At 33.5% G+C, this 12,359-nt stretch overlaps 1 protein-coding gene across 1 annotated transcript; it reads left to right on the top strand.

The window, feature by feature from the left end:
* Positions 1 to 3,362: 3,362 nt before the first annotated feature.
* Positions 3,363 to 3,824, top strand: LOC120207481 (thioredoxin-like protein CDSP32, chloroplastic). The gene has a single exon (XM_039206937.1). The coding sequence runs from the start codon at positions 3,363 to 3,365 to the stop codon at positions 3,822 to 3,824; it is 462 nt and encodes a 153-aa protein (XP_039062868.1).
* The last annotated feature ends 8,535 nt before the right edge of the window (positions 3,825 to 12,359 follow it).

A 12,359-nucleotide genomic window follows, 5' to 3' on the forward strand; every position in this document is an offset into this window, starting at 1 on the left:
ATTGCGAATAATATTTTACAGCATTTTTATCATTTTCTCTCCTGAAACAAGAAAAATGAGAAAAACATTTTCAAACAGAATAATCTCAGATATGAAATGTCTGTAAAGCCCAAGCTCGAGAAGCAAATGGGGCACGATCGATTCCATGGACCAGATTGGCAGACAAAGCACGAAGAGATAACACATAATTCATTCATGTTGCATGCATCTTAGACATACTTAGGTGCATCACATTCCTCATTTTAGCATACATGATTTTTGCAGCTTTTAGAGTCAAGGATACTTGATTCGTAAGCGTTTTTAAAGAACGATGGTGGTTGCTTAGCTCGGCAGCAAGAAGCTACACTTCGACCAACTCGACAGATTGAAAATTTTTTCTCGAACTCACAATTTGCTCGAGAGTAGATTTCAACTTCACAATGAAGGATATCTAGCTTGAAGCCAAATATCCACGATTTCAAATCCACGACGGAGGATATCGGGTCGCTCAAGACAACGCAGGTTCAACTTCACGACGAAGGGACCGCTGGTTGTCAATAAACATTTCTCAATTTCAGAGCCAATTTCAACTTCTCAACGAAGGATCTTGACTCTAGACAACGCAAGTTCAACTTCACGACGAAGGGACCGCTGGTTGTCAATAAACAATTTCCCAATTTCAGAGCCAATTTCAACTTCACCACGAAGGATATTGGACTCCAGACAACGCAAGTTCAACTTCACGACGAAGGGACCGCTGGTTGTCAACAAACATTTCTCAATTTCAGAGCCAATTTCAACTTCACAACGAAGGATATTGGACTCCAGACAACGCAAGTTCAACTTCACGACGAAGGGACCGCTGGTTGTCAATAAACATTTCTCAATTTCAGAGCCAATTTCAACTTCACAACGAAGGATATTGGACTCCAGACAACGCAAGTTCAACTTCACGACGAAGGGACCGCTGGTTGTCAATAAACATTTCCCAATTTCAGAGCCAATTTCGACTTCACAACGAAGGATATTGGACTCCAGACAACGCAAGTTCAACTTCACGACGAAGGGACCGCTGGTTGTCAATAAACAATTTCCCAATTTCAGAGCCAATTTCAACTTCACCACGAAGGATATTGGACTCCAGACAACGCAAGTTCAACTTCACGACGAAGGGACCGCTGGTTGTCAACAAACATTTCTCAATTTCAGAGCCAATTTCAACTTCACAACGAAGGATATTGGACTCCAGACAACGCAAGTTCAACTTCACGACGAAGGGACCGCTGGTTGTCAATAAACATTTCTCAATTTCAGAGCCAATTTCAACTTCACAACGAAGGATATTGGACTCCAGACAACGCAAGTTCAACTTCACGACGAAGGGACCGCTGGTTGTCAATAAACATTTCCCAATTTCAGAGCCAATTTCGACTTCACAACGAAGGATATTGGACTCCAGACAACGCAAGTTCAACTTCACGACGAAGGGACCGCTGGTTGTCAATAAACATTTCCCAATTTCAGAGCCAATTTCGACTTCACAACGAAGGATATTGGACTCCAGACAATGCAAGTTCAACTTCACGACGAAGGGACCGCTGGTTGTCAATAAACATTTCTCAATTTCAGAGCCAATTTCAACTTCACAACGAAGGATATTGGACTCCAGACAACGCAAGTTCAACTTCACGACGAAGGGACCGCTGGTTGTCAATAAACATTTCCCAATTTCAGAGCCAATTTTGACTTCACAACGAAGGATATTGGACTCCAGACAACGCAAGTTCAACTTCACGACGAAGGGACCGCTGGTTGTCAATAAACATTTCCCAATTTCAGAGCCAATTTCGACTTCACAACGAAGGATATTGGACTCCAGACAATGCAAGTTCAACTTCACGACGAAGGGACCGCTGGTTGTCAATAAACATTTCCCAATTTCAGAGCCAATTTCGACTTCACAACGAAGGATATTGGACTCCAGACAACGCAAGTTCAACTTCACGATGAAGGGACCGCTGGTTGTCAATAAACAACTTCCCAATTTCAAAGCCAATTTCAACTTCTCAACGAATGATCTTGAATCCAAGACAACACAAGCTCAACTTCATGACGAAGGGGCGGCTGATTGTCAACAAAATTTCATTCAGAGTCAATTCCAACTTCACAGCGGAGGATATTGGACTCGGAACAATGCTACTTACTTGGATTTCAACTTCACGACGGATGATATCCGGCTGACGAAATTTATCAGTGAACTTTCCTGTGAAGGGAAGTCAACCAAAAATCATATTACTTGGTTCAGACCCGCTCAGATGAACCACCTGAAGAACTATGATGGCTTAGACATGTGAAGGGAAGCCATTTTTTTAGACAACATTTGCAGCATAACTCAAGGCTAGAAGGGTTATCTGCCAACAAAAGACCCCCGAGTTAGATTACACTCAGCTCCTAGGGCACATCATTTACAGCATAACTCAAGGCTAGAAGAGTTATCTGTCAACAGAACCTTTGAAATTGTTTCTCTTGAAACATAAAAAACCTTTGAACTCATTTCTCCTGAAACAAAAAACCTTTGAGAATATTTCTCTTGAAACACAAAGACCTTCGAGTTCGATTTCATTCAACTCAAGGGTCTATCAATCACATGGTGGAGTCAAATAACTACTTTACAGTCGAATTTTAACCAAGGTCTTTAAACCGAGAAGAAGACCGAAGGGCAATGAGAAGTCGCATCCCGATTCAAATTTCGAACTACGGCTTCAATCTCATACCATTTCAAGGTGAACTCGACTTCGCGCCGGAGGAGCCATCCACAACACAACTCGACAGGGAGTTATTCTTAATTTATCAGAGTTCATTTTTCAACTCCACCGAACGAAAATTTGTGTCCTTTTGTCTTTGCCCTATTTTTCGTTTCACGAAAAAAGACAAAGAGGGGCAGCTGTAGACACATAATTTTCGTCCTTTTATTAGTACCACAAATTCTATTATATTATATTTACATCCATGTGTTTATTTTGCATGTGACGGGCCTGAACCTATGGCCCAGAATCATTACAAGGCAAACACAAACAAATCTCAGTGGCCCAATGTATCAGTGACCCGTTTTCTGGAAACCTAACCCCATTTTCCCCACAACGCCGTTTCGTCTGTGGAGTCTTCTCACCCGTGTCCAAATTTCACGCAATAATCCCACCTTTCTCGGCCTCCAACCGGCGTGCATGTATGGGATACCAACAACCAGTAGAGTTCGATTAGGACTCAAATTAGACTAAAAATAGCATTTTTGTTATGTATAAATAAGCTCGTAAATCAAACAAGTAAAAGGAAGGAGGTTCCCGAAACAAACCCCAGTTGAGAGCTTTGGAAGAGAGAGTTTAATGGCTGCAGCAATTACAAATTTCTTAACTAAGCCACCATGCACCGATCTTCATTTCATCCCAAAAGCCACTTGTATTAGCTCCCATAGTTCCTTTCTGCCACCTTTTGTTTCAAAGTCGAGACCATTTTCAACAAAATCACTCGAAAGAAGCAAACCCCCACGATTCATCACCAAGGCTACAACTACACCAGGGACAAGGAAAGCTCCGAGCGATGAGAGCGTAAATCAGGTCCACAGCATAGAAGAGTTCGATGAAGCTCTTAAAACGGCTAAAAACAAGCTCGTGGTGGTCGAGTTCGCGGCCAGCCACAATTACAACAGCAGTGAGATATACTCATTCATGGTGGAACTCAGTCGGACTTGCAACAACGTTGAAATTCATCCTGGTGATAGGCGACGAATCGGACAAGACGAGAGAGCTTTGCATAAGAGAAGAAATAAAGAAAATAACACACTTTAGCTTTTACAAAAGCATGCAGAAAAGCTACGAAGAGGAGCTATGGGGGATGTGGAGGGTCCCACGTGTAAATCCTTTATTAATGTGCTGTCACCACTTGCACAAAGTGGTATTCTTTTTATTTCCAAGTTCTTTTTTTAATTTTTTATTCATTTCACATTTAATAATTTGTTTTTGGATTTATTTATTTATTATTTTTATCTAACATTTTTTTATTTTTTGCGAGAATTTCAACTAATCAAAGGTAAGTAATTTGAATCGAATGCTTTAAATTTTAATTTTACTTTTCAATTTTTCGCAATAAAGACAACCGATAAATTAATTGGTACCGAAAGGGCGGTTCAAGAGTGCTAATCCTTCCTTAACCGTAACCGACTCCCGAACCCGACACATTTCTGGTAAAACGCAGATCAGGTAAGATGGTGTCCGACCCACCTAAGTTCGTTTTAAAGTGGTCGGTGGCGACTCTAACCACATTTTCCAAGTCGAAGCCCAATTCCGGGCCCAACGGAAAGACGGTTGCGACATGCCTAAAAATATTCTTCCAAAGACTTAACTGTACGGAACTAAAATCAATTTTACAAAGGAAAATTGAAAAGGATATAACATTGATCAAGACTAGGGCTGTAAACGAGCCGAGTCGAGCTCGACTTACTCGAAAACTCTAAAATGAAACTCGACTCGAAAACTCACGAGCCTAAAATTTTCCAGCTCAACTCAAACTCGAAACGATGAATTGAAGATTGAAATAAAAAAAAAAGTCTTAAACTTAACTCTATTAAAGCTTTAACTCAAACTCAAATCTAAACTTTAAGTACATGAAAACCTTATATTATATATATATATATATATATTAAAAATCAACACATAAATATTAATATTATTAGTGATTTAATATTTTTTTTAAAAATGAAATTTTAATATATATTTTTCAAGTTGCTCGTGAGCTTTTTCAGTTGAGTGTCAAGTAACTCGTTTCGATTCATTAAAAACTCGAGTCGAGTCTATTTGAGTCAAGTATTTATCGAAGTTTAATCAGTTCGATCTTAAATAGATCATGATTTGTCTCGTCTCATTTATTGTATAATGAGATATGGACTGTTTTGAGTCTATGTAAGGATTGTATAATGAAAAATCAATGAAGCTTTTTGAAGATATCTTTTTTACATGAGATTGTTAGATATTGATAATGACAGGACACGAAGAACCTATAATTCAGTGTGCGGATTGTTAGTTACCGACATTATTTCCTCAATTAACTGAAAAACTATATGTTGATTGAGATTTTTGGTTAGTGATGAGGGGACAAATTAAAAGACCAGGAAGAAGAAACTAAAATATTGTAATATTTTTAAACGCAAAAAGGGTATTTTTATTCTTATAATAGACTTAATTTAGTATTTTTTTATATCGTATTTTCGTATCAAATTAACCCTCGAAATTGCTCAGTTGTGTCATTTTATATCCCATCTCTCACTTAAAACCCTAAATCAATGGTTCTAAGTTAGAGATTAAGGTTTAGGGTTTAGAGGTTATTGGGTTATAGTTTAAGGTTATCAATTTAGGGTTTTAAGTGAGAGGTAGGGTATAAAATGAGAAAATTAAACAACTTTGATGGCTAAATTGATTCAAAACACGATAGGGACGAAAATGATAAATTGGGTCTACTATAGGGACAAAAGTTACTCTTTTTCCTTTTTAAAATTAGTGTAAATACGATATTTGAAACTAAAGTTCCTTTTTTTTATAATTGCTAATATCAAATAAATTAATCGATTAATTAAAATTAAATATTATAATGTATAAACATTTATTATGAAGATGATCATCCTATCTAATTTATTTCATTCAAAATATTAAAATTTAAATAATGAATTTTGTAACTAACTTAAAGTCGATTGATTTTTTTAATAAAATAAAAAAAATCTAATAAATATATCCCATTTTACATTTAAAAAACGTGGGAAACAAAATAAACAGAGAGGATATTTGGCCATTATTAGCAGCGGATGAAGATGTAAACCGGAAAGGTGAAAAGGAGGTTGTATTTATAGATATTGGTGTGGTCACCCTTCCTTTTATTTCCCGATGTGTATGTAAATCAAATTTTGTTTATGGAGTCCCCATTACTATGAAACCATAGGTATGTCTTACAAATCTTGGCAATCAATTATGGATGCTCTAACATGGCCACACCCCTTTCTCACGTCCATGTTTATTTTCTCTCTTTCAAGATTTATATATAAAATATTCTTTTTATCCAAATATCTAAAATATATTTTTGATCAATATAATATATCGCTTTCTAGAAATCTAAATGAAGAACGATATAATATATCTTTTTTGCAAAAAAAATAATTTAGATATAAGAATTAAAAGATAGTAATTTTAAGTACTTATTTTAAAGAAGAAAATCCTATAAATACTTAAATGAAAAATATGATATATTTAAGTACTTATTCAAACAAACATAAAATAAAATGTTGAGATTAAAATACTTAAAAAATATGAATCAAAGTAACTCTTCAAACAAACATTGAGAGTGAATTTTACCATTATACCTTTAAAATTTTATCTGATCACTTCATAATTTACTTTCATATTAGTAGGATTAGTTTGCTACTGAGCCAATAGTGCAGGGACCTCTCTGGTAGTTTAACCACTTATAATCTTTTAAATATACATATCTTTTTTGAAGATAAAAGAAGAAGACGCAGCCTTCTATAGGGTCACCTTCGAAATCCTACAATTTAGTAAGGGCTCTGTAGCATGAGAAATTGATGAAGACTTGTCAGAAACCTTCAAGCCTCCACCAAATTTGTGGATTAAATTGCAGTACATAGATAATTCTAAACAAACCATGTTTTATTTATTTTTCCATGCAAACAAAATAAATCCGATGGCAATTTAAGACGATCTCGTCAACGAAAAGAAATTAAAACACCAAAATCCAGAAACGGTAGAGAATTAGGTTTCAGATGTACTTAGATTCATAATTTCAAAAGAACTGAAGCCTTCTTCTCCCCCCAGGAATCAAACACCCGCATAAAGTGCAGTATCAGACGCACTCATATACTTTTTCTGCTGCAAAAAGAAGAAGAAGAAGGCCGGCAAAATAATTGGTGGTCCACTAAAATTATTTGCTTCATCTCCCTGAGACAGCACGTGCCTTCATGTAACCGGATTTTGCGTCATTCTACCATTTAGACTTCTCAACTACGTGGGCGTGCTCATCTTTGATGTTATATTAGAAATTTAGGAGATACGAAATTAAAAAAAAAAAATTAAGGGACACGAAATTGAATCATTAATAGAAAATAAAAGAAATTTTCTAAAGATACGATCGTATTTCTCAATTTATTCTTGAGGAATGTCTAAGGAATGACGTCCTAATTTAAGTTAAAGAAATGCACAACAAAAAATGTTAAAAAAACATTTTCCTTAATTTTTCGTTAATATTAACTAAATTATTAACTTTTCCTTAATTTTTTTCGATTATACACATTCTTCATAACATTTTCGATTGCACACATTCTTCATAATATTTTCGATTGAACCGAACATATTAAAAAAATAACATTTTAAGTTGTGTTCATTAACATTTTAGGTTGCGTTCAACCGAAAATATTAAGACTTTTTAACATTTTCGGTTGCGCTTTTCCTTAACCTTAAATTAAGTTCGTTGTACCGTAAAACTACCCTTATCCGTGACTATGATTAAATAAGAAATGACCCGACATTAACATTGTAAATGAAATGAAACCTGTTACTCGTGGACAAGCACCGAATTCTTGTGAGACCAAGCTAACGTGAATGCCATGTTTGTAATGTCAACATTTTAGTATATCGTTTTTGTGCTTGTAATGTCAATGTTTTAATTTCTTCTCATTTGACCATAAAATCAATCATGTCTTCAAATGTATTCTAACATTAAATTACTTAATAATTTTGAACAACTTCCATAGCTAGTGTACACCTATTTGAGAATTTTGCAATATCAATATCTTACTTAAATTATTATCTCATGTAGAATTTTTATTTTCATTCAATTATGAAATATATAAAAATATATTTCTTAATCTATTGATAATATACATATACCTACGTAACTGCTTAAATTCATATCTTTTAGAAAGAACAACATTATTTTAGAAAGGGGTGATTTTTTTTTCATTGGGTAGAAACAAAGACAAGCAATAAACTATTGTGGGTTGAATATGGAGTCCATGTGTGGGGTAAAGGTTGAGATCCCTTGCAAGTAGTGACATTTTCTTTAGGATGTTTAGACATCTCACTTTGGGACAAATAATTTCCATGTCATAATCACCTCCATGTCTATTTCCACATGTTGTTGTTCTTGTTTTCCATATCCTCCGCGTTGGATTTTATAGGTAATAAATGTAAAATTCTTATATGAATTAAAGTTTCATTATTAAAAAGTTTACAGTATTAAGTAAAATTATTATTTTTCGAACAATTCCTTTATAGGAAAAAGGGAAGAAATTTTTTTACTTCTAATGGATAGATGGAAGGTATCAAATAAAAATTTTAATCACCGGCTTTAGAGATTGATTACCAGTATTAAGTTTAAATAAAATTATAAATAGACTTAAAATTTTTGTATAAGATAAAAACATAGGGTTACGTGCATTAAAAAATTAAAACCAAAATTTGTGTTAGGTATTATAATGATTTGTTCTCTTAGATATATGGAAAATATTGATACCATAATCAATATAAATATATTTATTTTATCTATTGAAAATCAATAATGATATTAACTAACAAAGCTAATTAGATTTAAACTAAAAATATTACCGAATTTACCAAAAAAATACAATTTCTATAAAAGGAAAATAAAATTTTAAACTATGAAAACCAAATATAGTAGATAAATAGAAAACTTTGGGGACTAAACTTAAAAAATTGAGAATTAATCTAGAATGTAAATTATAGTTTGAAAACATCTTATTCAATTAACCTAATTACCAACTAGGGCATTGAACATTCTATAACTTGAGCATAATATATTCTACGCAGGATGGACATTTAGTTTTGGGGTGTTAAAATACATGAATTTGACGGATTTTGATTCGATTTGATTTTATAGGAACATTTTTTAAAAAAGTTTTAGATTCGGGTGGATTATATGATAGAAAGAGCCGGGACGAGACTGGAGCGGATTTAAGGTGAAAACTTACCGATCGGACCCAATATAAATTACCCATATATATATATATAAATATAATATAATATAATATATTTAAAATTTTAAAGATTTCATTCTTTATAATGTTAAAATATAATTATTTGATCGTTTAAAATATAATAAATGACTATAAATATATTTTTATAAAATATATCATATTAATTATTTTAAAGTATCAATATATTCAGATTGGGTATTAATTTTACTTTAAAAATGGGTGCGGGTGCGGGTTCGAGGCGAGAGGAAGGCCAATAATCATCAGGGCGAGACAGGGACATATTGAATCAGTATATTTTTGAATTGGAGTTGGGGAGGTAAAAAAAAAACCATTCTACCCCGCATTGTGCCCATCCCTAGATGGACTGGTGAGACAGATGGAGATGGTCATCCAATGTGAAAATTTTAAAATTTTTCATATAATTTAAATTTTTTCTATTTGATAATCTGCTTTTGTCCTCTTAAAATTTCATAAATTCGTATCCCTGACATAAAATTTCACGTCATTTCTGATTTGACATGCTGTCTCTATAATTTATTGCCTACTCATGTGTTAAAAGGATCCTATACAAGTAAATCTGATTAGAACGATTCACAATTTAGTGATGTTAAGTGAAGCTGGAGTTGGTTAATGAGACATGTGATATGTAATAAGTTTGGAGTTCAAATTCATGTATTTGTACTTTTTAAAAAGAATTGGCAAGCGTAGAGGAATATACCTTTGAAAATGATTGTACTCAACGAGGGGGTGGAACAAGAAAGCCTGATTTTAAGGTGCTGTCGAAAATTTTATAAGATGGCTACCCAGTAGGCCGAATTGCATGGCTTGATATATATTTAGAAACCAACAGTTTTGAAAAGCAAAGCAATAAAATGAATAAATAATGCAGAGGATTGACTCTTTGACTTTCATGCATGCAACCGAAAGTTTGATAGTTGATAGATATAGGTTGTTTCAAGCCATGCCCATGTGTTATAAACAAATTCTAGTAATGTGTTTTAGTATCATCTACTAGTGCCAAAAGTAATAAACTTGTTCATAGTTATGGTAATATACACATGAAAGTATACTAAAGTTGGATTTCTATTTTCTTTATTTTAAAATTTTTTCACTTTTAAGAATAGAATCTAACCTTATATATATTTATACAATGTAAAACTTTTTTAATTTTATATAGATTTAAGACTTTTAGAGGAGTAAAAATAAATGATTGATATTAACTCCTTATTTTTTTTCTTACAGTGATTATCTTCTTATTTTCTATTATTAATCTCAACCGTATATTGTTACTCATCCAACAATCTTAAATACTTGCAAGACTAAAAAGTTTAAAACTGAAGATACTCATTTTTTTCATTTGAATATTATTTATATTATTATTATTATTATAATTATTATTATTATTATTTTTATATTATTATTAATAAATATTATTACAAAGCCCAAATCACAGCCCAAATACAAACCACAGGCCCAACTAGAACCGGCCCAGACTAGATGGAAACTCTAAACATTTGGGGTTTCAACTAGGGTTTCTAAACCCTAGCACTTCAGCCGCCAATGATCCAGAATCCTCCACGCCGCCGCCGCACTTGCTGCCAAATGCCCCAACCAGCTGTTGCTGACGCCCACTGCCACGACTCCACCCTAACCGAGGACTTCAGAAGCTCTGCTGCCACGACAACGTCCGTCCACGTTGAAGCTATTATGGTGAGTCACCACATAGTTCGGTGACTCACCGAAATCAACCCTTGGGACCGGTCCGAGAGCCGCACTGGTGAAGGCTATAAAGCCTCAACTTACCTGCAAGCAAAAAAAAAACAACAGAGGGCCACGGTAGAAGACAACGAACGGAGAACAGAAACAACGAGTAAACAAAGAGCAATAAACAAACACCCACATCCAACAGTAAGCCAAAACCAGAAAACAAAGAGAGAAAAGCCGAGATATTTACCTCATCGGAGCCTCCCTACGCCGTTGAAACCGAAACATCGGAGGTAGATCTACGTGTTTTGGTAAGATTTTAGGCTAAAACAACTTTAGATTTGAGTATAGAAAAATAGAGGCTTCAATTTGGGGTGGGTTTTGTAATTTTCGGCCACCAGATACGGCGGACGGCGGCGGCGAACGGCTGCCGGCCGATGCCACTTCTCTCGTTTTAGAGAGAAGCCAGAGAGAACTCTGGCTCTCTCAGTTTAGAGAGAGAAGAGAGAAAGAAAAATGAGAGAGCTGGCCCGACGGTTTCGGGTATTTATACCCCTTCCCAAACGACGCCGTTTTGGGAGGGGTATATATGTAATTTTACGCATGGCCAAACCCTTTCCGCAACCATCCGAGTTTTGTAATTATTCATTTTAGTCACTGAAACTAACTTCTGAACATTCTAATTCAGTCTTTGAATTTTATTTTATTATGTTTTAGTCCTTACCAGTATTAAATAATATATTTAGGATAAATATCACATTTAGTCCCTCATAATTTTATAAATTTTATTTTAGCCCTAAAATAAATAATTAAGGTTAAATTAAACTATTAGGATATGAGTTTCCTAATATTTCGAATTTGATCTTTTATTTTCAATAATTTACATTCTGATCATATAATTTTAATTGTTTTTATTACATTGCAATTTTATTGTTATTAGTAATTATTATTATTATTTTAATCATATTAATATTTATTATTTGATTAATTTTATAAAAAATTTCATAATAGTATTTATTTATTTTTTTATATCAAAGAAAGAGGCAGTCTTAAAACAACTAGATGTCTGTTTTCTGATATTTTTAAATAAATAAATATTTTACTTTTATAAAATTGTATATATTAATCTTTTTTTTATTATGAGATAAATGTTTTAATATTTATTTATTTTTAATATCAAAGGAAAGAGCTGTCTTAAGGCACCTAGAAGTCCTTTCTGATATTTTTAAATAAATAAATATCTTATTTATATAAATTAATAAATTTACTTAAAATTATAGTAATAAATTTAAATTAAATAAGATTATAAATTAAATATATCTTTGAATTTTTAATTTCTAATAATAGAGACAATTTATAATTAAAAAGTATCAATTTTGGGCGTTGTAGGGGTGCTAATCCTTTCCTAAACGTAACCGACCACGAATCCCTTTTTATTATTAAAAAGAACGAATTTTTGGTTAAAATGCAGATCAGTTTATCTTTTAATCGATGTTTTCTTAAAAACTCTTTTAAAGGATGATTTTTAGGTATTCGACCTACCTGACCCAAAAGGCCGATGTCGACTCCCAAATTATTTTAAAAACCATTTATTCACATCATTTTTCCCGCCAAGTAAAAATTTCGC

The sequence above is a fragment of the Hibiscus syriacus genome, unplaced genomic scaffold (genome assembly GCF_006381635.1).
Source record: "Hibiscus syriacus cultivar Baekdansim isolate YM2019G1 unplaced genomic scaffold, ASM638163v2 tig00014862_pilon, whole genome shotgun sequence".
Taxonomy (NCBI): Eukaryota; Viridiplantae; Streptophyta; class Magnoliopsida; order Malvales; family Malvaceae; genus Hibiscus; species Hibiscus syriacus.